This window comes from Pogoniulus pusillus, chromosome 27 (assembly GCF_015220805.1).
Source record: "Pogoniulus pusillus isolate bPogPus1 chromosome 27, bPogPus1.pri, whole genome shotgun sequence".
Taxonomy (NCBI): domain Eukaryota; kingdom Metazoa; phylum Chordata; class Aves; order Piciformes; family Lybiidae; genus Pogoniulus; species Pogoniulus pusillus.
Genome location: NC_087290.1, coordinates 4,646,711 through 4,673,781, shown reverse-complemented (window position 1 = coordinate 4,673,781; position 27,071 = coordinate 4,646,711). Strand labels below are relative to the sequence as shown.

The following is a 27,071-nucleotide window of genomic DNA, read 5'->3' as shown; positions in this document are numbered from 1 at the left end:
AATGTGGCTTAAGGATGAGTGAAGATCGCAACTGCTCAGAGCTCTGATCTACACTGAACATCTAATCTTGATACAGCCCATTACCATCTCATGAGCTAGCAAAATTCACTCAGGAGTGAATTTACTCCAAAGATCAAGCTCTTTTTTCGTGGGGGATTAGTGCTGTTTATCGCACTGGATAGGTTGGAGCAGGCATCACAGGAGAGACTTCTTGGCGGCAGTTCAGCACTTTGGCTTTGGTGCCTGCCCAGAATGATAAAGGATTTTGTCTGTGACTCGGGAACAGTTCAGACTCTACTTTTTAGCCCTGTCCTTCAAGGAAGTAAACTGAAGGGATCATGCCCTTCCTCTTTCTTGTTCATTGTGTCTCCCTGTGTAACTTTTGGCCCTTCTGGGCCAATTTCAGGCAGGTTTGGCAAAGGAGGTTTTTGAAGTGTGAAGATGCTACAATCATGTGCTAGTAAGAGGGCACAGCAGAAAGATGAATAGTTGTGTGTGGGCAACAACTGGCTTCAGAGGCAGTGTCCCCTATCTGCTGCTGGACCCAGAGACAGTCATTCATATGCAACATTGGACTGTTTGGACATGGTGTGGGAGCTCACTTGTCCTTGGAGAACCAAATGGTGTTTCCACGTGGGTTGAAGATGCTATGGGCTACTGCCAGAAGGCTGCAGCCTGGAGCTCAATGGTCATCAGTCACTAAAGAGAGTGTGAGGGTCATGAGGATGGGACTGGGCTCTTTTTAGTGGTGGCCAGTGATAGGACAAGGGGCAAACCAGAACACAAGAGGTTTCACTTGAACCTGAGGAGAAGCCTCTTTACTTCGAGAGTGCTGGAGCACTGCAGCAGGCTGCCCAGGAAGGTTGTAGAGTCTCCTCCTCTGGAAAATCCTGCCTGGTCATGTTCCTGTGCAACCTGATTTAGGCAAACTGCATTAGCTGGGTTGGACTAGTTGATCTCCATAGATCCCTTCCAACCTCCTCCATTCTGTGCCTGAATGATTCTATAGCAGAACCATGTAGAAAAGTGTCCTCCTTTTTGTGCAACACTAAAATGGGGCTAGTAAAAGATTGGCTGGTTCTCCTGTAACTGCCTGAGGCATCTTTTGATCCAGTTGGAAGTGACTTTCTTCCTCTTCTGTTTGGATGTGAATTATCATGCTTGCCAAACATTGCTTGAACATTGCTTCAAAGTGCTGTACACCAAAGTGACATCCCAGCTGCACGGATGAACCCTTGTGACAGCCCAGACTGGAGGATGAAATGTTGAACCAGCACAGGGACAGAGGTGGAGATCCTCCCTGTCACATTGCACCTGGGAATATTTGTCTTTGAGACTCCCCTCACGGGTGTGTTTGCTAGTCTGGGTGGCATGGAAAGGGAGGATGATGGGCTCATGGTAGTGCCTTGCCCAAGATGTTAGATCACTTTATTGATTCCTTGGTTTAAATGGGACATTTCTCTGTCCTTAGTGAGCCAAGGTTTATAGTGGTAGAGAAAGTGAGAAGTTCCTGTGCAGAAAAAAGGGATATATTTAGGAGTGCATGTTGGGGGGTGCATGTAGTTGTCATTACTATAGTCTTGGAATAAAGCAGCTGATGACATTATAGGCTTGTTAGGCAAAGCTGCTAAGTGTAAAGCCATATCTTGGCATTTCCCTGCTGCTTCTGCAGTCACCAGAGAGGCTTCATCTCACCAGGAACTTTAAACTATATTATCACCTAGAAAAGTTGGACTAGGTGATCCTTGAAGTCCCTTTCAACCTGGCATCTCTTCTTACAGGTAAATAGTGATAGAAGAAGAGGGAATGGCCTCAAGCTGCAATTGGGTAGCTTTAGACTAGATATTAAGGAAAAAAAAATTAGAGAAGGAGTGGTCAGACATAGGAATGGGCTGCCCAGAGAAGTGATTGGGTCATCAATCCTGGATGTGTTTCAAAGTTGTTTGGATGTGGTGTTTGGGGATATGGTTTAGGGCGCACCTTGTAGAGTAGGGTTCTAGGTTGGACTTGGTGATCCTGAGGGGCTTTGCCCATTCAACTGTTTCTATGAATTCTGTAACTCATTTTGCTGTGTTACACTGGAGCCTGCTGCCTCGAGATAGCTGAGGCCATGGGGACACAGGTCTGTGTTGACTCTGGTTAGAATCGTCGAATCAGCCAGGTTTGAAGAGACCTCCAAGCTCAGCCAGCCCAACCTAGCACCCAGCCCTGGCCAATAAACCAGACCATGGCACTAAGTGCCTTTTCCAGGCTTTGCTTGAACACCTCTAGGGATGGTGACTCCACCACCTCCCTGGGCAGCCCATTCCAATGCCAATCACTCTCTCTGCCAACAACTTCCTCCTATCATCCAGCCTAGACCTGCCCTGGCACAACTTAAGACTGTGTCCTCTTGTTCTATTGATGCTTGCCTGGCAGAAGAGACCAACCCCACCTGGCTATAACCACCTTTTAGGTAGTTGTAGACGGCATGCTCATGTCTTGACTGTATTTTGGGAGAGGTGGAGTGTACACCATCCCCTTGGGTGTCTTTATTCTGTAACCCACAGATGGACAAGGAAGGGAGCTGTCCTTGTACTGTCCAGCAACTCCTCAGTCTGTATTGCTGGCATTTTCACAAAGAAAAGCATCATTGAGCTTTGCTTTTAAAGTGGCAGATTCTGAGGATGCCTCTGGTAAAAGTGAGAGTGTGCTACATGCTGTGGAAGAACTTTATAGCTTTGGTTAATAGCCTTCCTGGTCAAGAGCTTGCACTGATAGGCCATAAGAATTTCTTGTGGATTTTGGTGGAAACATTTCATGGGGGTGGTTAAGAAGGAGGAATTAAGATCCTAAACTGCATTTCTGTTAGAATGTGTCTGCTACAGTGGTGAAACCTTCAGCTGATGAACTGAGGAGGTTGTTTTGTCTTTTTGGTGTAACAATGAGCATGATCTAGGGTGCCCTAAGGAAATTTATACAGCTGCATGTGTACTGTGCCAGAGCAGGAGGATCTGATTCTGATAGAGAGGAAAAAGGTCTCTTTGTGAGAATATTTTTTTAAAGCTACTGTTTTAATTTTGTTAGAGTCTGTGTCTGAAATTAGATTGATGTCTCTCCATAAGCAAGCTGAAACTTGTTCCTGTGTCTGAAATGAAATTGGTCTGTCTTCAGAAACAAACTGAACCTCGTCCCTCCAGCTGTTTGGGGTCAGGGAGTTCACAGAGTGATCTTCTGGCCTTCTGCACGCCAAAAAGTTTCACCTTTCCTGACTTATTCCTCTGGCTATTGCTGAGTCTGGAAATGGAAAAGGCAGCTTGGCTATCTAATCCATCCCTATGTCACAGTCAGCTGCTCCTCGCAGTTGAGTTGTTATTGTTGTCCTCAGATGAAATCTAATCAAGCACAGCATGGTCAGAGGGACTCTGTCTACCCTCAGAAGCTCCCTAGCAGGAGAGGCTGTTTGGAGGTTCCTTGTCAAAAGGAGTAATAAGAAATACCTCTTTCTATTTAATGCCTCAAACTGTGATTTACATTGATAGGTGACTGTTTTTTGCTGCCTTACAATACTAGTTATTGAGGGGAAAAATGTGTTAGAATTGTTTTGCTTAGAAAAGACCTTGAAGATCAGCAAGTCTTGTAGATGAAGAGGGAAAACATTTTGTTCCAGGGCACTGCAGATCTGTGGGAGCTGGACTGTGGTCATTATGAAGTCCTATGTATAACCTGGAAGTTGTTGTCCCATCAAAAGCACCAGTGGTGACAACAGTTTGTCCTCTCAGAGTCAGGACTCTGGCATCAAAACAAAGGGAATATACAGAATCACAGAATAAACCAGGTTGGAAAAGACCTCTAAGATCGTTGGGTCAAACCTATCACTTAACCCTTCTAATTAACTAAACCATGGCACTAAGTGCCTCATCCAACCTCCTTTTAAACATCTCCAGAGGTGGTGACTCCACCACCTCCCTGGGCAGCCCATTCCAATGCCAATCACTCTCTCTGACAACAACTTCCTCCTAACATCCAGCCCAGACCTGCCCTGGCACAACTTGAGACTCTGTCCCCTTGTTCTGTTGCTGATTGTCTGGCAGCAGAGCCCAACCCCACCTGGCTACAGCCTCCCTTCAGGTAGCTGCAGACAGCAATGAGCTCTGCCCTGAGCCTCCTCTTCTGCAGGCTGCACACCCCCAGCTCCCTCAGCCTCTCCAACACAATCAATGCCAAATCATCAATATAGCTCTTTTTTTGTGTGTGCAGCTGGTGTTGAACTTTGCCTGTTTCCTTCAGCTACGCAGATATAAATAAATAATTGGGCCTGATAAAGGTCTGGCAATGCTATACTTTAAAAGATAAGAAAGCTTTGAGGGGAAATTGTTTTTAAATCCATACCATTTGTATGCTGTTCGCTGTTCGCACTGAGCAAAAATTCATTCAGCTGGCAGTTAACCAACCCTATTTTATTTTTACTCTGTGCTCAAGCTATCCTTCTCCTGGGGACATCTAACCTTATATGTAATTACCTCTCTGAGAGTAGGAAGGAGGCCTAAATAACCTTCCTAACAACTAAATAAATGCACAGATGCCTGGCATGGGCTATCAGTTGGGTTGGGGGGGCAGAGCTGTCAGGAACAGTGCACCTGAGCCACGGTAGATTTCAAGACTCTAAGTCATTTTTATTGCAGCACTGGGCCAAAGAACTGGAATAGGAAATGTTTTCACAGTATCCCAGTATCATCAGGGTTGGAAAAGACCTCACAGATCATCAAGTCCAACCCTTTAGCACAGAGCTCAAGGCCAGACCATGGCACCAAGTGCCACGTCCAGTCCTGCCTTGAACAGCTCCAGGGACGGCGACTCCACCACCTCCCCGGGCAGCCCATTCCAGTGTCCAATGACTCTCTCAGGGAAGAACTTTCTCCTCACCTCCAGCCTAAATCTCCCCTGGCACAGCCTGAGGCTGTGTCCTCTTGTTCTGACGCTGGCCACCTGAGAGAAGAGAGCAACCTCCTCCTGGCCACAACCACCCCTCAGGTAGTTGTAGACAGCAATAAGGTCTCCCCTGAGCCTCCTCTTCTCCAGGCTAAACAGTCCCAGCTCCCTCAGCTTCTCCTCATAGGGCTTGTGCTCAAGGCCTCTCACCAGAAGGTTTTGGGGAAACCAAGCCAAAATACCCTGGATTTTCAGGATAGGTTTAGGCTGGATGTTAGGAAGAAGTTCTTCATGGCAGGAGGTTTTGGCCATTGGAATGGGTTGTCTGGGGAAGTGAGGGAGTCACCATCCCTGGAGGTGTTCAAGCAAAGACTGGATGAGGCACTTAGTGCCATGGTTTAGTTAGTTAGAAGGGTTAGGTGACAGGGTGGACTTGATGATCTTAGAAGTATTTTCCAACCTGGTTAATTCTGTGATTCTGTGTGTGCCTTTGACACCGTCTGCCACAGGCAGCTCCTGGCAAAGCTGGCAGGTTGTGGCTTGGATAGACTCTCTCTGATATGGGTCAGAAGTGGCTGGAGGGCTGGGCCCAGAGAGTGGTGGTGAATGGTGCCACATCCTGTTGGCAGCTGTCACTAGTGGTGTGCCCCAGGGATCAGTGCTGGGCCCAGTCCTGTTCAATATCTTTACTGATGATCTGGACGGGGAGATTGAGTCCAGCATCAGTGACTTTGCAGATGACACCAGGCTAGGAGCAGCTGTGGAGCTGTTGGAGGGTAGAAGAGCCCTGCAGATGAACCTGAACAGGCTGTATGGGTAGACAGAAGCTTATGGAATGAGATTGAACAAGGCCAAGTGCAGGGTTCTACACTTTGCCCAGAACAACCGCAAGCAGTGCTACAGGCTGGGGACAGAGTGGCTGAGAGCAGCCAGGCAGAGAGGGACCTGGGAATACTGGTAGATAGCAGCTGAAGATGAGGCAGCAGTGTGTCCAAGTGGCCAGCAGAGCCAGTGGTATCCTGGGCTGGCTCAGGAGCAGTGTGGGCAGCAGGACAAGGGAGGTTCTTCTGCCTCTGTACTCAGCACTGCTCAGGCCACCCCTTGAGTGCTGTGTCCAGTTCTGGGCTCCTCAGTTTGAGAGAGATGTTGAGGTGCTGGAAGGTGTTTGGAGAAGGGCAGCAAGGCTGGGGAGGGGTCTGGAGCACAGCCCTGTGAGGAGAAGCTGAGGGAGCTGGGGGTGTGCAGCCTTCAGAAGAGGAGGCTCAGGGCAGTGCTCATTGCTGTCTACAACTACTTGCAGGGAGGCTGTAGCCAGGTGGGGTTGGTCTCTTCTGCCAGGCAAGCAGCAACAGAAGAAGGGGACACAGTTTGAAGTTGTGCCAGGGCAGGTCTGGGCTGGATGTTAGGAGGAAGTTGTTGTCAGAGAGAGTGATTGGCATTGGAGTGGGCTGCCCAGGGAGGTGGTGGAGTCGCTGTGCCTGGAGGTGCTCAAAAAAAGACTGTATGAGGCACTTAGTGCCATGGTCTGGTTGATTGTCTAGGGCTGGGTGCTGGGTTGGACTGGCTGAGCTTGGAGCTCTCTTCCAACCTGATTGATTCTATGATTCTATGATTATTTTTGTTTCTTTGATAACTTGGAAATAAAAGTGATGAATCCTAACACTGATGGTTGCCTTTTTTTTCTCTAAGGTCTGTCCAAGTCACTTGGTCTCATTGAAGGCTACGGTGGACGTGGCAAAGGTGGGCTTCCAGCCACACTGTCCCCTGATGAGGAGGAGAAAGCAAAGGGACCACATGAGAAATATGGTTACAACTCCTACCTCAGTGAGAAGATTTCACTGGATCGTTCCATACCAGATTATCGCCCAACCAAGTAAGTACCTGGTGCTGCATGAAGGAGAGCAGATGTTTAGGTGTCATCCAAAAGCCAGGAGTGATGGCTGCTTTCATGTTGGATGAGGCTCTGGCCAGCCTCATCTAGGGTTGGGTGTCCCTGCCCATGGCAGGGGGGTTGGAACTGGCTGATCCTTGTGGTCCCTGACTGATTCTATGATTCTATAGTCTTCCTTGCTGCTGTTCAGTCTCCCTTCCTTATCTTTCATAGGGCCATGCTCAGTGATGAGCTGCCTGTGTAGTTTGGCTGAAGCTGGAGATAGTTCATAAAGAATTTATCAGAGGAAAAAAGTCAATTTCTTCCCATTCCTCTCCCTCTTTTTTTATTTTCCTGAAGCAATATGTTATTGTGGGTGGTAATAATGTGATCAGAAGCTCAAATCTGCTTTGGTCAGCGAAGGGCTGTTGGCTTCTGGTGCCTATTGCCCTGTAAATATGTGCAAAGCCTCTCCCTTCCTCCTCCACTGTCAGCTCCTTCGTGTCCCTGCAAGACCTCTGGGGCTACCTGGTTGTTCTCCCAACTCCTCCCATCACAATCCTTCGAAAGGGATGTTGCTGTGGGATCTCCTGTTGATCTTTAAGTACCTCAGAGAGGTTGCTGTGAAGGAGAGAGCAGAAGTGCCTTAACCCTTTGCCAGTGCAGTGGCAGGAGGAAGATGAGAAGACAGGCTTAAAATGCCAGTCAGAAAGAGTAACATCTGCTGAGCAGTGACACCTCTGTGCAATCACCTTTGAAAGAGAGCCCAGTGGATCAGGGAGCAATATCCTTTCTCTGCTCTTTTTTCCTGGATGACCTTTTGAGATGATAGCAATGATGATATTTACCTGCTAAGCACCATGGAAGAATAGACTTTAAATGAGCTGCCAAATCATGTTATTAAGAGCGTGAGAAAAGCCACGCTGGAAGTTTATCTTTATGAAAGTTCATTTTAGATATGCCTAGCAGAGTGCTCCTCCAAACAGCACAGTGTCAATTTGTCCAGACCTGGAGTTGAAATTCCTGATAACAAAACGAGCTGAGAGAGATTGAGATGCTGAGAGATACACATCCAATGCCTGTGCCATTAGGACAGTGACAAAGCCACTGCTTGGCATCTGCAAACCGTTGAAAATCATGCAGCAAGGGGATGCAGCTACATGTCTCCAGCCTACTGGCAAATTGTTAAGGATGTGAGAGCATAGGGAGCTTTTGTTCCCTCATTTCTCTGCGTGCTGCATGCATTTCAAGCAGCCACTCAGAGTTTCCAAGGCTGTCAACCACTGACAACAGAAATGTTTGGATGAGTTTTCAAAGGGATGGAGGCCCAACCTCCGATTCCGCCGGTGCGCTTAGCCTGGACCAAATGAATTGCAGGCACACTCAGCACCTTTGGCTGTCTGATATGCAAATCCCACTACAATGGCAAATCCTTCAAGTGAGACTTTCTCTAGCAGTTACCTGAGCCTGAGCTTCTTATTTTCATTTCTCATCCAGAACTCTGACTTCTAGCAGAGCCAGCATTACTTTGTGAGAATTAATTTGAGAAGTAATGGAGTTTTTTTTCCCAGATCTTGTGGGGGGAAGAAAAGGATTAATTCTGACATTTTTAGGTTTCCATTGTATTCTTCCTCGGTGCCACTATCCATCATTTCATGGAAGGGTGGTGGAGAGGACAGAGCAGACACAGCAGTTTATTAAAAATGCATCATTTTGGAGCTGGGTTAATACTTTGGAGAGAATTTGTGGGTATTGACTGCAGCTGCATACTGGAGTGTCTTTTATCTGTCTAAGAACTTCAGGAGCGTGGTTTAGTTATTGCTTTGGGAGTTTTTTTTGTAGGGATCAGTTGTCTTGGTATTGTGAGAGAACAGTTGGTTTGGTTATGAAATAGGCTGGAGTTTGGAGGATTGGAAAAGTTTCCACTCCTGCCTGCAAGATCCAGCCTCTATTTTGTGCTTTTCAGTTTTATGGCTGGTTTTATGAGGGGTTTAATGCAAACCATTTAAGTCAAGTATCCTGGTCTCTGATTAAAATAGATTCAAGTCAAAAGAAATTAGCCTAAATGGCTTGGAAATTGCAGTGTTATTGGGGAAAAAAACTGTTGAAACCCCTCCAGCTGATAAGCATTACAAAGCATGTATTAGTTATAAATATAATAGTGAAGCCTGTTTGGTTCAGCTAAAGGCTGTTCAGTGTCTGGAATGCTGATGGACTCAGGCTGCTTCTAGCAGTGGCTGTTGCTTATGGGTTTTATCCTTTTAATGTTCTCTTTGTTTAAAGAGAAAGATTGATGTGATCAAATGTCACTCTCCTGCGTGCTGAGCTGTGCTGGATCAGTCCTTCTCCTCTCCTTCTCCTCTGTGACCATGCTGAGAGTGAAGGGGAGTAAGGAGAAGCTCCAGTCCATTAAGCAGCCTCGTGGCTCTCCATTGAGCTTTTTCCAGCACTTCCCTGTCCCTCTTGAACTGGGCAGCCCAGAACTGCACACAGTTCTCCAGATGTGCTCTGAGCAGGGCTGCTTATTTCAGTTTATTTGAGCTTTATTTTGTTTATTTGAGAGACATTCTTCTTGCCTTTGCTTAGGCAAGAAGCCAGGGCAGCTTGCTTAGGCTGGGAGGTAGAAAATCTGCCTTGCTCCTCAGCACCTGAGCAGCATTGGCCTTTATGCTGCACTGATCCCCAGAAATGTGCTGCTGGTAGTATGGAAAAGCTCAATGTGAGCTGGCAATGTGTGTGCACAGCCCAGACAGCAATCATGTGGTGGGCTGCAGCAAGAGCAGCGTGGCCAGCAGGGCAAGGGAGGGCATTGTCTCCCTTTACTCTTGTGAGACTCCACCTGGAGTCCTGTGTGCAGTTCTGGAGCCCCTGACACAAGAAGGACATGAAACTGTTGGAGCCAGTCCAGAGAGAGGCCACAGAGATGCTCAGATGCTCTGCAATGAGGACAGGCTATGAGAGTTGGGGGTCTTCAGCCTGGAGAAGAGAAGGCTTCAAGGAGACCTTGGAGTAGCCTCCCACTATCTGAAGGGGGCTACAGGAGGGTTGGGGAGGGACAATTTAAAAGATCTTGTAATGACAGGAGGAGGAGGAATGGTTTAAACTGGCAGAGGGGAGATTGAAACTGGATGTTAGGAAGAAATTCTTTACAGTGAAGGTGGTGAGACACTGGCACAGGTTGCCCAGGGAGGTTGTGGCTGCTTCCTCCCTGGAGGTGTTCAAGGCCAGGTTGGATGAGGCCTTGGGTGACCTGTTCTCATGGGAGGTGTCCCTGCCTATGGTGAGGGGTTGGAACTAGTTGATCTTTGAGGTCCCTTCCAACCTAAGCCATTCTATGATTCTAATACTGTGTGTGGTACTGCTGGCGTAAGAGAGCTGTGCCTGGGAGCCCTTCATATAGAGCTTTTTCAGGAGGGATCCAGATGCTGCAACCAGGTGACAGAATCTGAAGGGCAAGCCAAAGCATTTGCTGAGCCCAAGAGTTCTCTCCCTGCTCTGGCCAAACCCTGCCTGCCCTTGGCCACATCACTCCCCAAACACCCTGAGCATGGGGAAGTTGGGGACACATTCACTAAGGGTTGTAGCAGTCACCACTGACCACAGCTGTGACACTCACCTGGCTGGTGTTGATCAAGAGGAAACCTTTTGGTGCTAATAGAAATGCAACTTGGAGCTCCAGAGGAATGCAGATGTAATTTAGTGCTTACGTTTCTAATCCTGACCTGCTGGATAGGAAAGGGCTGTGTGTGTGTTGCAGTGTGCTTTTAGAGTGGATCACATAATGGTGTTACAGTTTGGATGACCAAGAAAGCTATTCCTTTGGCTAAAATAAGGCAGAACTTGGGTTTTGGTACAAGGGAGCCTCTTTCAAGTCTTGCTGCGGAACAGTGCCATAAGAACAGTGTGGTAAATAGGACAAGGAAAGTTATTCTGCCCTTGTACTCAACACTGGTCAGGACACACCTTGAGTAGTGTGTCCAATTCTGGGCTCCTCAATTCAAGAGATACTGGAAGGTGTCCAGAGAAGGGCAATGAAGCTGGTGAGAGGCCTGGAGCAGAGCCCTGTGAGGAGAGGCTGAGGGCACTGGGGGTGTGCAGCCTGCAGAAGAGGAGGCTCAGGGCAGAGCTCATTGCTGTCTACAACTACCTGAAGGGAGGCTGTAGCCAGGTGAGGTTGGGCTCTTCTGCCAGGCAAGCAGCAACAGAAGAGGGGGACACAGTCTCAAGCTGTACTAGGGGAGATCTAGGCTGGATGTTAGGAGGCAGTTCCTGTCAGAGAGAGTGATTGGCATTGGAATGGGCTGCCCAGGGAGGTGGTGGAGTCTGTGTGGCTGGAGGTATTCAAGCAGAGGCTGAATGGGGCACTTAGTGCCATGGTGTGGTTGACTGGATAGGGCTGGGTGCCAGGCTGGCCTGGATGATCTTGGAGATCTCTTCCAACCTGCTTGATTCTATGATTCTATAAGAAGATGGATGTAGGCAATGCATTTCTATCCTGCTTGATTAGGTGGTTTGTTGTTTTTATTTTTACTTTTAAGATGAGATTCCCTGAGTGGGAACAATTACTGCTTCTAGATTAGAGGTGCCCAAGGTGCTGCCTGCAGACTGCAGGATTTTACCCAAATCTGCCCCCAAAATGTAAGATTTTCTTCAGCTTTCTGCAAAAGCTGTGGAGGACAAGGCTGATCTATGAGTTTTTCATTGATCAATTCACAGTGTTCTCTGCTTGCCTCTGAAGGATGGGGGAAGCTAAGAAGATGTGTTCTTTTCTTCATTGAAAGTGAAGCTTATGTACATGAGCTCCTAGGGGCCTCTAACATTTCCTTGCTTCACCACTAGATTTTATGCACCTGTTTCATCCTGTGGTTTAATGGGAACCCCTCTCAGGTGTGTAGCAGGGAAATAAAAATTGCTGTGTTAGATCAATCTGCTTGTCCATCTTATCCAGTATCTAATCTCCAGCAGTGGAATTACCAGCTGCTTCAGGCTGAAGAAATCAAATTAAGGAAAACTATGAAACAATCTGCCTAGCCTATCCGGTACTCTCTCTCTTCCCCCATCCTCTCTTTTTAATCCTATCTAATATAAATGTGGACTTCTCATTATCTCTTTAAAAGTCTGTTCCTTTCTGGAATCCTGCAAAGCTCTGATTCAGAGGTATTTTATGGCATTATGGGATTAAGAAGAAGATTTAAGGAAAAATAATACCCACAATTGTTAAGGCTATTGAATCATTGGGTGAAGATGACATATTCCTGCTGCTGCTGCTGCAAATCTCTCAGCAGCTGTTCTCGTGCAGGCAAGCTTCAAGATATCAAAGTGAAGAGGAGGGAGAATAGTGTAAATGATAAGCTACTTTCACAGCTTGATTTTTCAGATATTTTGAGGGCTTCCTAGGCAGGAGAGCCTACCCCTTCCTCCTACCTGCTTTCTGGGTTCTGCATATGGATCAGGCAAAGCAGGGGGAGACTTTGGTGCTGTGCATCTTGGGGCTCCATCTGCTTTGGTGCTTTCGCGGCATGAACCTGGTGCAAGGTTCACATTTACTAGCTGGACCACGTGGCCTCTGGGCAGTGCTCTGGGTAGAGCTGTGCCATCACCTGGAGGCCATGGCTAGAGGTTGAGCAGTTACATATCACTGACTTGATTTTCATTTTCCCCAGGAGTGTGTTTGGGGGGTGAGTCAGGGTCATTACACTCAAGTGTCTCAAGTGGCTGAATCATGCTTATTTCTGTAGCTGCCTTCCTTGGGAGCCTGGGAGCACTTGGGCCGTTTAGCACCATCTGGCTCGAGCTTGCTTTCTTAGCAGAGACTTCTCTGTGGCAGCAACCTGAAAGTCTTTCATTGGGGTGCAGTGGAAAAGAGTGTTTTAGAGAGGAGTTTGGGTTACTCTTTGATAACTTAAGAGAAACTAAAGCCACTCTTGGTTTTGGTTTTATTTACAGTGGTCTGTATGTATCCTGTGGAGGCTCTCAGCATGTACATACTGGGTGCTAGAGCACATTCCAGGTGGAGGGAGCAAGCTGTAGTAGGAGGTACTGCTCCCTTTAGGATCCCTCTGTACCCCTGAAGAGAGCCTCTTGCTCTCTGCTATGGGGCTACTTTTGAGTCTCAGCCTTCACTCTGACTATTGGGATGTTGCCAGGCCACAGAATTAGATTTGGTTTTATAACGAAAACCAAACACATCTTTGGAAATTCAGCAATGTGGATAGGACTTAGATACACTGAGAATGCCCAAGAGTGTGGGCCTTGGAGACCTGCAATTCAGTCTCCTGCTTATGAGACCAGACCTGCCTTCTCTGTTGTGCTGGACCTAAGATGTTCTCATCTCATGCTGGATGCTGGCTATATCTGCTCTTCTCCTGCAGACTCCAAGACTGGGAGTATTTTGTTCTGGGAGGCTCAGCCTGTGCCCTCTGGTCAGCTGTGATGGGGCTCAGGAAAGATTCCTGTGCTGTCATGTTTATGTATTTTCTTGTGAGGGAGAGCAAATCTTTTCCACTGCAGAAATAACCAAAAGGCTTTGCAGGTGCCTTTGTCTCAATTTTCTCTTGTAGCAAGACATTGAAACGAGACCTTTCTCAGGACACATCATGACTTGGGCAGAAGACTGTGCTGCTTCATACATCTGACATGACATCTGTCTTAGCCTCTCCTTCTCAGAATAGAACACAACCTCCTTCATGCACTGCTTGAAGCAAAAGACTTTTGGCTTTTCCCCCTTTTTGATGGACATAACTGAGACCTGCAAATGCTACTGCAGCAGGTGAGAGAGCTCTTTATTGCTGCTTTCCTCAAGCTGTTAGTAGCTGAAACAGCCCTGGAGTCACCCACTGGTGATATTCCACCAGTTGCTCAGTCATGTCCTGCTCTGGGGTGTTTAGCTAGGCTGGGTGAAATGAGTCTGAGGAGCAGAATGACAATGCTTAAGAAGATAAAAGCAAACTACTTGAATTATGCTGGTGATATTTGCTGGGAAATAGACTTTCAGGACTGTTTATTTGTAGTCCTTGCTATTTATTGCAAAGAGAGGAGGTCAGAATTGCTCTTTCTCTCTTGCATTCACAATAGACATTATTATTTTACCTTCTGCAATGAGGTTTTTGGTTTGTGGTTTGTTTTGTGGTGGGTTTGTTTTTCCAATCCTACATACAGACAATACCAAGTTATAGGGATTAATACTCTGCCCTGATGAGGCCACATCTGGAGTACTGTGTCCAGTTCTGGGCCCCTCAGCTCAGGAGAGACATAGAAATACTTGAGAGAGTCCAGCACAGAGCCACAAAGATGCTGAAGGGAATGGAACAGCTCTGTTAGGAGGAGAGCCTGAGGGAGCTGGGGCTGTGCTGCTGGGAGAGGAGCAGCCTGAGGGCTGACCTCATCAATGGTCATAAAGATGTGCAGGTGAGTGCCAGGAGGCTGGAGCCAGGCTCTGCTGGGTGATGCCCAATGACAGCACAAGGGGCAATGGGTGGAAGTTGGGGCATAGGAAGTTCCATTTAAACCCGAGGAGGATTTTTTTTCCCTGTGAGGTTGCCAGAAGCCTGGCACAGGCTGCCCAGGGGGGTTGTGGAGTCTCCCTCTCTGGAGATATTCAAAACCTGCCTGGAAGTGTTCCTGTGTGATTTGCTCTAGGTGATCCTGTTTTGGCAGGGGGATTGGACTGGCTGAACCCTTCCAGCCCCTGACCTTCTGTGATTCTGTGATTTTTCTTCATCAGATAACTGAAGGATAAACTAGCAAGGAATCAAGATGATGTAAGAAACAAAAAAAAACCCAACCCATCTATGGCTTTTAGATATGAAATTCTCTTTGAATAGCTTGTGGGTGTGTATTAAAAGATACTTTAATCTCTAGGAAAAAAATCAGGACTAGTTGTCTATTTGCTCTTCTGCCAGGTAGTAGTAGGTCTGATCCAGCGTTGTGTGAAAAACACTCTTGCCCTTGGCTTTTTATAGCTTCAGCCATAAAAAAAGGAGAAGTAATAATTTCCAATACTTGGAAAAATGCCACCTGAACATTTTTCTGGGAGAGCAAGTAAAGAAATCAAGCAGTGAGTATCAGTGTCAAAGCTCTGGCAGAAAGGAGATGTGCCTCAGAAGAAGGCTCACCAAAACTAGATCAGTTTCACGGTTCAGAGACAAGTTGCTGAGTGTATTCTGTCCATGCTTCCAATCCTGCCCAGCCTGTCTGATCTCTGTGTAGCTTTAGGCATTTTGATTCTGCCAGGCTGCTCTGGGGCTCTCCAGAGGAGCACTTGAGGGTGTGCCAAATCTCACAGAATCATAGAAACAGGCAGTGTTGGGAGGGACCACAAGAATCAGCCAGTTCCAACCCCCCTGCCATGGGCAAGGACATCCTACCCTAGAGCAGGCTGCACACAGCCTCATCTAGGCTGGCCTTAAACATCTCCAGGGATGGGGCCTCAACCACCTCCCTGGGCAACCCCTCCCAGCCTCTCACCACTCTCCTGCTCAACAACTTCCTCCAGCCTCACTCTCCCCACCTCCAGCTTTGCTCCATTCCCCCCAGTCCTGGCACTACTGATATCCTAAAAAGCCCCTTCCCAGCTTTTTTGTAGCCCCTTTCAGATCCTGGAAGGCCACAAGAAGGTCACCTGGGAGACTCCTCTTCTCCAGATTGCACAGCCCCAACTCTTTCAGTCTGTGCTCACAGCAGAGCTGCTGCAGCCCTCTGAGCATCCTCATGGCCCTTCTATAGATATGCTCCATCATCTCCGCATCCATCTTGTCCCAGGGGGCTTCAGAACTGGATGCAGTACTCCCTTGCCCTGCTGGCCACACTTTTCCTGATGCAGCCTGGGCTCTGGTTGGCCCTCTGGGCTGCAAGTGCACACTGCTGGCTCCTGTTGAGCTTCTCCTCCACCAGCACCCCCAAATCTGTCCCCTTTCTGCTCCGAAGATCACAGGGACAGGAAGATCCTTGTAAACCCAGTGTGGATTTTCCTTCTCTGGCATCAGGCAGGCACTTAGGATCTGAAGAGCCATCATTCTTGGGTTGCATGTGCAGGCAGTGCCTGGCTCTGGGGAAGCCATGCACCTCATCTGCCTTGCCAGGGAAGGTGCTGCTGCTCTTGGTGACTCTTGGATGCCTTGCACAAGAGGAAAAAGCTGCTTTAGTGCTTCATTGCTTTTCCAGGAGTGATACAAACCAGCAGGCTGCTGAATAAATACTGGTATCGATCTTTATTCCTCCGAGTGTGTATGGAGCAATTGTTACTGGACTGCCAGCAATTCTTTTTCTTGAACACTGGGCAGGTAAAGCCTCTAAAGCCAGGCTTTTCCAGTTGCCCTAGCTACTTGCTGGTTGGTTTTGTATGTGTGACCTCTCAGAGGGAGCCAGTTGCCCAGCACAGAGCAGTGTGCTGCCTTGCACAGCACAGGCAGGTAGGGCTGTTGAAAAGTCACTGTGTCTGTGTCTGACTTCCACCTGAAAACTTATAAGGGTTTATATTTTGTTTCTGTTCTGGATTTAGAAGGGGACCCAGGACAGGTCTTTTTTTTTTTCCTTTCTTTTGAAGTAAAAGTTGTGGAATCGTGCTTTGTCTGACAGTTGTGTGCTGTGTATGGAGACAGAAGTGTCTCAAAAGCCTTCAGTGCTTAGAAGTTCCAATACCTTCTTTAAACTCAGTTGGTAAGAAAGTGCTTTTGGGAAAGTAACTCCAGAGGTTGTGTAGTGGCTGCTCTGAGATTCTCTTACTGTCATCCTGCTGCACTCCTGAAGTGCTGTGACTGTGGCTTTATACAGACTGCACCAAATTAATGTGTTTTTAAAATGCCATAGACCCTGCTAATTGTCAGTTTTCCCTTCCTGACTACCAAACTGTTGCCTATTCTTATAAGCTTGGAACATGATGTCCTCTCCTCCAGACTGAAAGAGTTGGGGCTGTGCAGGCTGCAGAAAAGGAGGCTCCCAGGTGACCTTCTGGTGGCCTTCCAGGATCTGAAAGGGGACTACAAAAAAATGGGAGGGGACTTTTTAGGCTGTCAGGGAGTGCCAGGATTGGGGGGAATGGAGCAAAGATGGAGGTGGGGAGATTGAGACTGGAGGTGAGGAGGAAGTTGTTGGTGATGAGAGTGGTGAGAGGCTGGAATGGGTTGCCCAGGGAGGTGGTTGAGGCCCCATGGCTGGAGGTGTTTAAGGCCAGTCTAGATGAGGCTGTGTGCAGCCTGCTCTAGGGTAGGATGTCCTTGCCCATGGCAGAACTGGCTGCTCCTTGTGGTCCCTCCCAACCCTGACTGATTCTATGATGCTTCAGAGAAGTATTCTATCTGTGGGGTGTGCTATAAACCATTTCCCAGTATAAACATAAGTATTAAATGCCTGCTTTGGTAGAGGATGGGATTAGTCTAATTTAACAACTTGCTTTTGTGCTCTTCTGAACTCCAGTGTTGAAAAATACCTGTGTTATCTTACATGCTGCTTAAGCTATACTTGGGGAAATAAATTAACCAAATTAAGCTTTGGATAAACTTCTTTTGAGTTGGCTTCCAAAGGAATCAAAGCCTGTGCTGTTTGTGCTACCAGTCTGCTTCCATGCATCGCAGAGAGATTCACTGTTGCCACAAGAGCTTCTAAGTAGGTTATTTGTTCACAGCCAAACCAGGCAGAGGTGTGAGTCAAACACCGGTGTTTCGATGGCATTGCTCCTGAAGTCATTTGTTCAGGGTTCTAGCACAAAGAGGGATTGTTTTAAGCTGAAGAGAGTAGATTTAGACTAGGTTTTGGGGAGAAGTTATTCAGTGTGAGGGTGGTGAGGCTCTGGAATAGGTTGCCCAGGGACATTGTGGATGCCACATCCTTGGAGGTGGAGGTTGTTGTCAGAGAGAGTGATTGGCATTGGAATGGGCTGCCCAGGGAGGTGGTGGAGTCACCGTCCCTGGGGGTGTTCAAGAAAAGCCTGGCTGGGGCACTTGGTGCCATGGTCTAGTTGACTGGATAGGGCTGGGTGCTAGGTTGGCCTGGATGATCTTGGAGGTCTCTTCCAACATGATTGATTCTATGATTCTATGGAATGGGCTGCCCAGGGAGGTGGTGGAGTTGCTGTCCCTGGAGGTGTTGAAGCAGAGCCTGGCTGGGACACTTAGTGCCATGGTCTGGTTGATTGGCTAGGGCTGGGTGCTAGGTTGGCCTGGATGAGTTTGGAGGTCTGTTCCAACCTGGTTGATTCTATGATTGCCTTCAGCTGCTGGTCTGAATGTGTGCAGCTCACTGGAAAGTGTGACCTGGGCAGGAGTGAGCTTTTCCTGCGGCCGGTGGCTTGTTGAAAGGACAGTCAACCACAGGGCATGAATCCTTCGAAGTAATCTCAGAGCTCATGACTTAGTTTTTCTCCTTCTTCTCACTGTCCCCACATTGTGGCCACACAATAAATCCTAGAGTGAGGAGATCTCAATGATTCTCTTTCTTCACAAGTGTGAAATAGCTCCTGTGCACGAGGAGAAATGGGTAAGTGGCTGTGACACTCAGAATGGCTCTGGCTTTTATGTCCCTTAGATCTGTCTCAACTTAATAAATTTATTACCAGAAGCTCTCTGATAAATAAATCCTGCTCTGCACATTCTGTTTTTACAACTTTGTGGATCATTCCTCAGAACTTGCTAAGTAAGCAAAGTGCATTATAAATGCCTGTGTCTGCCTAAATATTGAAATTCTAATGCCTATTTTCACACCCTAATTCTAAAGTCTGAAGCCTCATGCTCATAAGAAATTGCCACTGGAAATCAGCAAGGTGCTTTAAAGTCAAGCTTCCTGGGGAAGTGTGGGGAGTTTTAATCATCAGAAATAGTTGATGGGAATCTAGTTCTGAATCTATAAAGACTGAGCTGCAGCAGGCAGGGTTAAATCTCTGGAGCCTACAAAAAAGCTGGGCAGGGACTTTTTTAGACTCTCAGGGAGTGACAGGACTGGGGGAAATGGAGCAAAGCTGGCAGTGGGTAGGTTCAGACTGGATGTGAGGAGGAAGTTGTTGAGCATGAGAGTGGTGAGAGCCTGGAATGGTTTGCCCAGGGAGGTGGTTGAGGCCCCATCCCTGGAGGTGTTTAAGACCAGGCTGGCTGAGGCTGTGTGCAGCCTGCTCTAGGGTAGGGTGTCCCTGGGCATGGCAGGGGGGTTGGGACTGGCTGCTCCTTGTGATCCCTTCCAACCCTGACTGATTCTATGACAGAAAATGGTTTGCTTTTCCACGTGCTTGATAAGGTAGACACAACTGATTTAACATTGGTAATCCCTTTTGCAGGCAGACATGTGTGACTGACTCAGCAAAATACAAACTGAAATAAGCAATCAGTGAATGGAGCATGATGAGGACGTGGCAATAGAACCAGCAGGCTGAACACTTGCTGTCTCCTAAGCTTGTTCATAGTCTCTACAGAAGCCAAACGAAGATCAATTCATATCCTGGCAAAGCTTTGTTTTTGTGAGGAGAGCATGAATGAAGCTGGTTTGGAATCAATAGCTTTGTTTTGTGGCATTACTTGTCCCCGGTTCAGAAGGATATACAAGGTTTTCCCTTCCCTGCTGAGATGTGGAAACAAAGAGCCGCCTGGATGTGTAAGCAAGAGCTGTGAATCAGTATATATGAGAGGATTAAGGAAACCTGAGCAAGCTGGAGCCTGCCTCTGTGTGTGTGCTGAGACACTACCTGTGTGTAGACAGCAGAAGATTGTAAGATGATATGTAGCAGATTGTATTTCAGGCGTGCTGCTTTGCAGCCCACCGGGGAGTAAATCACTCAATCCAATCAGTGCACCATTGATATGTAAGAATTTACCTCCCAGGTTTTCAGCTGCATTAATACAAAGTATATAGTGTTTCTTTTTTAAAGCAGAGCTGAGCCAGGAGAGGATCTGTGAGTAGCTACTGACTGTGGACAGTAAAGAAAATCCAAAGTTTGGCTGTGGAGGTAGGAAAGGATTTTGGTGTAGGTCTTGTGGGAAGCAAGTAAAAGTTTGATGGAATTCATAAGAGGGTGGAGGAGAGGGAAGAGGACTCCTGAATTTTCCTGCTGTCTGGTTTTCAGGTGTACATTCAAACCTCTGGTTGTGTGTAGGATGAAAATAAGTGTTGGGAAAGTGTAGATTGTGTAGCTCTGGTTTTTAACCTAGAGCATAACAGACTGGGCATCGGGAGGAAGCTCTTCACAGTGAGAGTGGTAAATACTGAAGCAGATTTCCCAGAGATGTGATTGAGGCCCCACCTCTGGAGACATTCAAGATCAGATTTGATGTGGTTCTGAGCAGCCTGATCTAGATGGAAGTGTCCCTGCTGACTGCAGGGGGATTGGACAAGATGACCTTTGAGGGTCTCTTCCATCCCAGTGCAATCATTGGATGTGTAAGTGTATGCATTTCCATGCAGTTTTGTGTTCTGTCTTTTCACATCAACTACATCACAGCCAGCACTGCCTAAAAATGCATCTAAAAATGCAGGCTGTACTTAGAACCTGAAGTTACAGTATGTAGTGACCTCATTGCTGTCTACAGCTGCCTGAAGGGAGGTTGTAGCCAGGTGGGGTTGGGCTCTTCTCCCAGACAACCAGCAACAGAAGAAGGGGACACAGTCTCAAGTTGTGCCAGGGGAGGTCTAGGCTGGATGCTAGGAGGAAGTTGTTGTCAGAGAGAGTGATTGGCATTGGAATGGGCTGCCCAGGGAGGTGGTGGAGTAGCTGTGCGTGGAGGTGTTCAAGAAAAGCCTGGCTGAGGCACTTGGTGCCATGGTTGACTGGCTAGGTCTGAGTGCTAGGTTGGCCTGGATGATCTTGGAGGTCTCTTCCAACCTGCTTGATTCTATGATTCTATGAAGCACTTTGTGCCATGGTCTGGTTGACTGGATAGGGCTGGGTGCTAGGTTGGACTGGAAGATCTTGGAGGTCTCTTGCAACCTGTTTGATTCTATGACTCTATGCAGTACCTCCTCTGGGGGCAGGGTGAGAGAGGAGCTAACATCAAGTGCATCAGGCTTTAGATACTCCTGTTAGTGTCTCTGTTGCAGCAGCAAACAAATCTCCAGCCTTAAATCATGTTCTCTGGGTTTAAGTAATAGTAAAAGACTTTCCAAAGCGTCTGTGCTAGGACAGCTCTGTATCTGCTGTTGTTTGGATCTCTGCAGATAAAGGCAGGCATTGAATAGGCATAACACAAAGGATCTGATACCCAGCTGCTGGGCCATCTCTGGATTATCACTGAAAAGGGAAGAGGGGGTTTGTTTTCATGTGGGAGGGTGTTGTGTGCCTTTGTCTGTTGGCCTGTTTGGTTTTGTTGTTTTCTTCTTCTGTTTTTTTCTTAACCCCTCAGCAATTCAGCTCTTGTCTGACTGGCCAAGTTGGGTTGGATCCTTCCTTAACCTGTTTGGTAGATATTTAAATGCTGTTACTGTTCTGCGCTAAGCCAAACTGGATGACCTTTCTCCTTGTGTCCCCAGGCTCTCAGTTCACTCACTCTGTCAGTTTTGTCTCTCTGATACCTTGTTTTGGGAGAGGTTAAGAATGCAACTTGTAGCAGCCTAAGAGTCATAAAGGGGCAAAAGCAAGCACAGAATAGCAGCGGTGCTGTGGAGGTTCATCTCTGGAGCAGAGAGAAGCTGTTGGGTTGCTGGAATAAAGGTTTGGCCTTTTGCATCTATTGCACCAGTGAAAAAGTGTTGCATGAAGAACAACAGTGCAGGCACTAGGGCCAGGCATTGCCTTTGAGCTCTATCACTACCTACCTACCTGGTCTTCAAGTTTGTTGACCTCTTGATGCTTAATGTCCCCAACAATTATGGTGGTTTCAGTATTCATAGCTAGTTAATTTGCATTCAGTTAACTAGTACCTGAAACTGGACTATGAATAGAAATGCAAACCCAAAACATAGAATGGTTTAGATTGGAAGGCACCTCAAAGGTCATCTAGTTCCAACCCCACTTCCCCCTGCCATAGGCAAGGACACCTCCCACTAGAACAGGTCGCCCGAGACCTCATCCAGCCTGGCCTTGAACACCTCCAGGGAGGGAGCAGCCACAACCTCCCTGGGCAACCTGTGCCAGTGTCTCACCACCCTCACTGCAAAGAACTTCTTCCTAACATCCAGTTTCAATCTCCCCTCTACCAGTTTAAACCCATTCCTCCTCATCCTCCCATTACAAGACCTTGTGAACAGTCCCTCCCCAGCCCTCCTGTAGCCCCCTTCAGATAGTGGAAGGCCACTCCAAGGTCTCCTCGAATCCTTCTCTTCTCCAGCCTGAGGAGTCCCAAGTCTCATAGCCTGTCCTCATAGCAGAGTTGCTGCAGGCCTCTGAGCATCTCGGTGGCCTCCTCTGGACTGGCTCCAACAGTTCCATGTCCTTCTTGTGTTGGAGGCTCCAGAACTGCACACAGGACTCCAGGTGGGGTCTGATGAGAGCACAGTAAAGGGGCAGAATCCCCTCCCTTGCTCTGCTGGCCATGCTGCTCTTGTTGCAGCCCACCACATGGTTGCTGTTTGGGCTGCTCTCACACTGCCAGCTCATGTTGAGCTTTTCATCAATCCAGACCCTCAGGTCCTTGTGCTCAGGTCTCCTCTCAGCCATTCACCACGCAGCCTGGATTTGTGGTTGTGATTGCACCCACCCAGGTGCAGGACCTTACACTTGACCTTGTTGAATGTCCTCAGGTTGACCCCACTGTCTTGTTATCGGACCCTTCGATACTGCTTGTGGCTTGTTGGTTTGTGTTTCCCCAAAGGAGGCAGAAGCTCCCTCTTGCCAAATGATGTGTTGTCGAGACCTCAGTAAGCAGCCAGCACTGGGTGGGTGAGTGGGGGTGGAGGTGCCAGCTCTGTGATGGTGAGACTGTAGAGCTCTGCTTGTGCGACTTTGCGCCGGGCGAGAATTTGCCAGACAGCGCTGAGCAGCGCCCCTCTGCCGAGGCTGATCTAATTCTGACAGAGGTTAAGTAAACTTTACCCAGTGATTTCTGTACATAACAGAAAAGGTTTAAAAACCTCTTCATCTTCCCAGTTCATAAACCCGTCAGCAGAGCGGATCTGTTATTACAGGAGAGAAGAGCTGCCTCTGAAGGTCCATTGTGCCTTTTAAGCTCATCATTTTTATACTGGCTGTTCCTGCAGCCGCAGCGTTCCGCCCCGGGTCCCAAGCAGCACAAGTGCTGGCCACTTTTCTTATTCATTGCCCTGAGTATCTACTGGGGATGTCAAAATCTTGAGTTCCCATGAGATCTATGCTACTAAGATACTCCAGTGGTAGGGCTGTAGACCGAGGATTTCATCTGAAAGTTGGCAGGTGAGGCTCATGGCACTGACAGTTTCATACCAACCTACCCAGGCAGAGCTGGGAGCTTGGTAAAGCTTGCTGGTGTGAGACCACACCTTGAGTACTGTGTCCAGTTTGGGTCAGCACAGTGCAGGAGGGACACTGAGGTGCTGGAGTGGGTGCAGAGAAGGGCAACGAGGCTGGGGAGAGGTCTGGCAAACCTAAGCTGTGAGGAGCAGCTGAGGGAGCTGGGGGTGTTTGGTCTGGAGAAAAGGAGGCTGAGAGGGGACCTTATTGCCCTCTACAGCTACCTAAAAGGAGGCTGTAGTGAGGCTGGAGCTGGTCTTTTCTCCCCAGTTACTAATGGTAGGACAAGAGGAAATGGCCTCAAGTTGCATCAGGGGAGGTTTAGGTTGGCTGTTGGGAGGAAGTTCTTTCCTGAGCAGGTGGTCAGGCACTGGCACAGGCTGCCCAGGGAGGTGGTGGAGTTGCCATCCCTGGAGGTGTTTAAAAGGAGAGTGGATGTGGTGCTGGAGGCTGTGGTCTGGTGATGAAGGCTGCTGGGATGAAGGTTTGCCTGGATGACCCTGGTGGTCCTTTCCAAGCACAGTGATTCACAGTGATTAGATGTTGTGCTGAGGGGTTTGGGTTAGTCAGGGACTTGTCAGTGTGAAACTAATGATGGGACTGGAGGAGCTTGAAGGTCACTTCCAATCTAAGAAATTCTGTGATTGTGTGTGATTGCCACCCTGAAGCCACTGGCCTGGGAGGCTCTGGTGGGTAGGTGAAGGTTCTCTTGTGTGGATTTCCCATCTGAATGTTCAGTCTAGGTCTGCCTGTGGTTAAGGAAGAAAAAAGGCATTTCCACCTACCCCCAAAATAGCTGCATCAGTCCCTTATACCAGACAGCATTGAATCCTACAATGTTAGGGGTTGGAAGGGACATCTAGAGGCGATCTGCTCCAAGCCCCCTGCCAAAGCAGGATCACCTCAGGCAGGCCACACAGGAACGTGTCCAGGTAGGTTTTATAAGTCTCCAGAGGAGGCTCCACAGCCTCTCTGGGCAGCCTGTTCCAGTGTTCTGTCACCCTCACAGTACAGAAGCTTCTCCTCATGTTGAGAAGAACCTACTCCAAAAATAGCTGTGTCAGTCTCTCATTCCAGACAGCAATGTGCTTACACCTCGGAGAGGGGTGGAATAAATTGTCCTTTGGCAGCGTCAGTGTCTCTCCATTGACCTCAAAGGGAGCTTTGACTTCTGCCTTAGACCTGATGGCTCTTAATTAGCCACGTCCAGTGTTGTGTCTTCGTGGTCAGCTCTGTGTGTTGCAGACACTTCTAATAGAGGGTGGCAGAACATACACTGCTAATTTACAGTTCACGTTACCGCCTTTCATCCTATGATCTCTGAGCTCTTACAAGCTTGTAATTGGTGAGGATTTGGTGGCCTTTTTGCAGCAGAGTCAACATTCCTCTGCTTGGTGCTTCAGCTGGCATGGTGCCAGTCCTTCCTTGCTGGAATAACAGGGTCTGCTCAGCAGTTTGAGGATGAAGGTGAGAGTAGAGCTTGCATCACAGCCTCATAGCCCAGGCTGTTTCCCACTTCGGTGCAGCAGTGCTGTAGGCTACCTGTTTTCAGAGCCTATCATAGAGTCAACCAGGTTGGAATACATCTCTAAGATCATCCAGGCCAACCTAGCACCCAGCCTTGTCCAGTCAACCAGACCATGGCACTAAGTGCCCCATCCAGCCTTTGCTTGAACATCTCCAGGCACAGTGACTCCACCACCTCCCTGGGCAGCCCATTCCAATGCCAATCACTCTTTCTGGCAAGGACTTCCTCCTAACATCCAGCCTAGACTTCCCCTGGCACAGCTTGAGACTGTGTCCCCTTCTTCTGTTGCTGCTTGCCTGGCAGAAGAGACCAACTCCCACCTGGCTACAGCCTCCCTTCAGGTTGTTGTAGACAGCAATGAGCTCTGCCCTGAGCCTCCTCTTCTGCAGGCTGCACACCCCCAGCTCCCTCAGCCTCTCCTCACAGGGCTGTGATCCAGGCCTCTCACGCTTCAGTCCCTTCAGTCCATGCCTGTTTTGACATTATGTGGTGTTCAGCTCTGTTGGAAGTGGATTGTTTCAAAACTAACAGACAAAGCAAAGGCTCCAAATTCTTCTCCTTGTCAGATGCTCTCTGTCTGGGGTGACAGATAGGCCAAAAGACTGGATCTGTGGGCTTGCTTCCTGAGCCCTGCTGACCTTCTGTCATCTTGGGATTGACTACTTAATTTCTGTATTCCTTCATCCAGGGCAGTGTTAATGTACACTTTGAACAAGATTGTGTGGTGCTTAAATCATTGATGCCTTAGTTAAGGGGAGAGCAGCCTTCTTCTCCTGCAGACTTGATAATCTGAGAGTTCCCAGCTCTGGAGGCATTCCCTTGGTGTCCAGAGATATGCAGGTGAGGCATGTTCACCTCCTTGCAGCATGGTCATGCAGTCCAAAGGCACTGCTCTGTGCCTAGCTCTTCTGTGTTGTGTTGTGTTTTGCCACTGTGCAGCTGGTGAGAAGTGGAAAAGGGCAAGAAGCAGATACAATGAACATCATTACTTGAGCTCTCCTGAAAGGTATCTACCTGGTGATGGGCGCCTGTAGGTTGGCACTGGGTTATAAAGCACACTAGAGGTTAATCTTCTCTTTGGATCCTGCTCCACCAAAAGAGTCTTAGAATCATTAAGTCTGGAAGAGATCACTAAAACCCAAGACCACCATGCCCACTAAACCATGTCCTGAGATGCCATATCCACGCCGTTTCTGAATGCCTCCAGGGATGGTGACTCCACCACCTCCCTGGACAGCCTGTTTCAGTGCCTGACCACTTTCACAGCAAAGAAAATATTCCTGAACCTCCCCTGGTGCAGCTTGAGGCCGTTTCCTCTTCTTCTGTCACTCATTACTTGGGAGAAGAGATCAGCTCCCACCTCCCTACAGCTTCCTGTCAGAGAGTTGTAGAGAGCAATGAGGTCTCCCCTCAGCCTCCTTTTCTCTGGACTAAACAACTCCTCAGCTGCTTTTCACAAAGCTCAAGCTCTAGACCCTTCAGCTGCTTCAGTGCCTTTCTTTGGACATGCTCCAAATGTCCTGATGCTCTGTCTCTGTAATGGGGTAAAATTGTCATTTTGGGGGAGTGGTCTGAAAGTGCAGGTTTGGGAACCAAAGGTTCAGAGCTTCCTGAGCACCAATTGATTTATCTCTAATACTTTTAGCTGTGAGATAATGTTTGCTCCAGCTTCCCTTTGTAAGAGCTTAGTGAAACTAATCTCTGTGATAGTAATTTGGGGGAGAATCCCACTTAATGTGCAGAAATTCTGACCAGAGTGTCTCCTCTGCACCCTCCAATTCCATCTATTATTGTAGGGAAGGCATTTAAAAATGCATGAGCACATTAAGTTGAACTCTTTCTGCTGCTGAGCCACATTTTTTTAGGCAAATCTACCAGATCCTGTAAAAGCTGTGCCACTTTCATGCCACTAACAGTGTTTTTCAGGACAGTAAGTAACAAGAATCATTTATTCTACTAATCAAAAGGATATTTGCCCATTTAAATATTCAAACCCTCTTGCCTTAAAGAAGAGTGAAATGTCAGGAAGGGGTAAGCTCCTGATAAGCACAGCAGCTGGATTTATTTTGTGTGATGGCCAGCAAAGAAATGATTAATAACTGCACATCAGGAACCAGATTGGGGAACTACAGGGTGCTCTGAATTAGAAATAAAAGATGTGTGTGTAAAATCTTGCCACTCTAATGTGTAGGAGAGGAAATCTTTGAAAACCAACCATCAAGCTCTTTTGTGCTGCCACCACAGGCACAGAGGATCTGGCTTCCAGTAGCAACCTCCATCAGTAGCTACAGGGTGTAGCTTCATGTGATGTGGGAGCAACATAGAGCCCTAAAGACTCAGGACATTCTGCAGACCATGGGTGTTAGCCTTCTCCATGGTGGTTCCTGCTGCTGGCATTTCAAAAGGACACAGAGGAGGGTTGT

At 47.9% G+C, this 27,071-nt stretch overlaps 1 protein-coding gene across 3 annotated transcripts in view; it reads left to right on the top strand.

Annotated features, from left to right (window-relative positions):
- The window catches only part of GALNT17 (polypeptide N-acetylgalactosaminyltransferase 17), a 402,097-nt gene that overhangs the window by 153,515 nt on the left and 221,511 nt on the right, over window positions 1–27,071 (top strand). For all 3 annotated transcript variants that reach the window (XR_010307414.1, XM_064166627.1, XM_064166626.1), the window contains one exon: window positions 6,601–6,784. Coding sequence is in view for 2 of the 3 variants with exons in the window: in XM_064166627.1 (XP_064022697.1) it covers window positions 6,601–6,784 (184 nt within the window). In the remaining variant the exon portion in view is untranslated. The remainder of the gene's footprint in view (window positions 1–6,600; window positions 6,785–27,071) is intronic.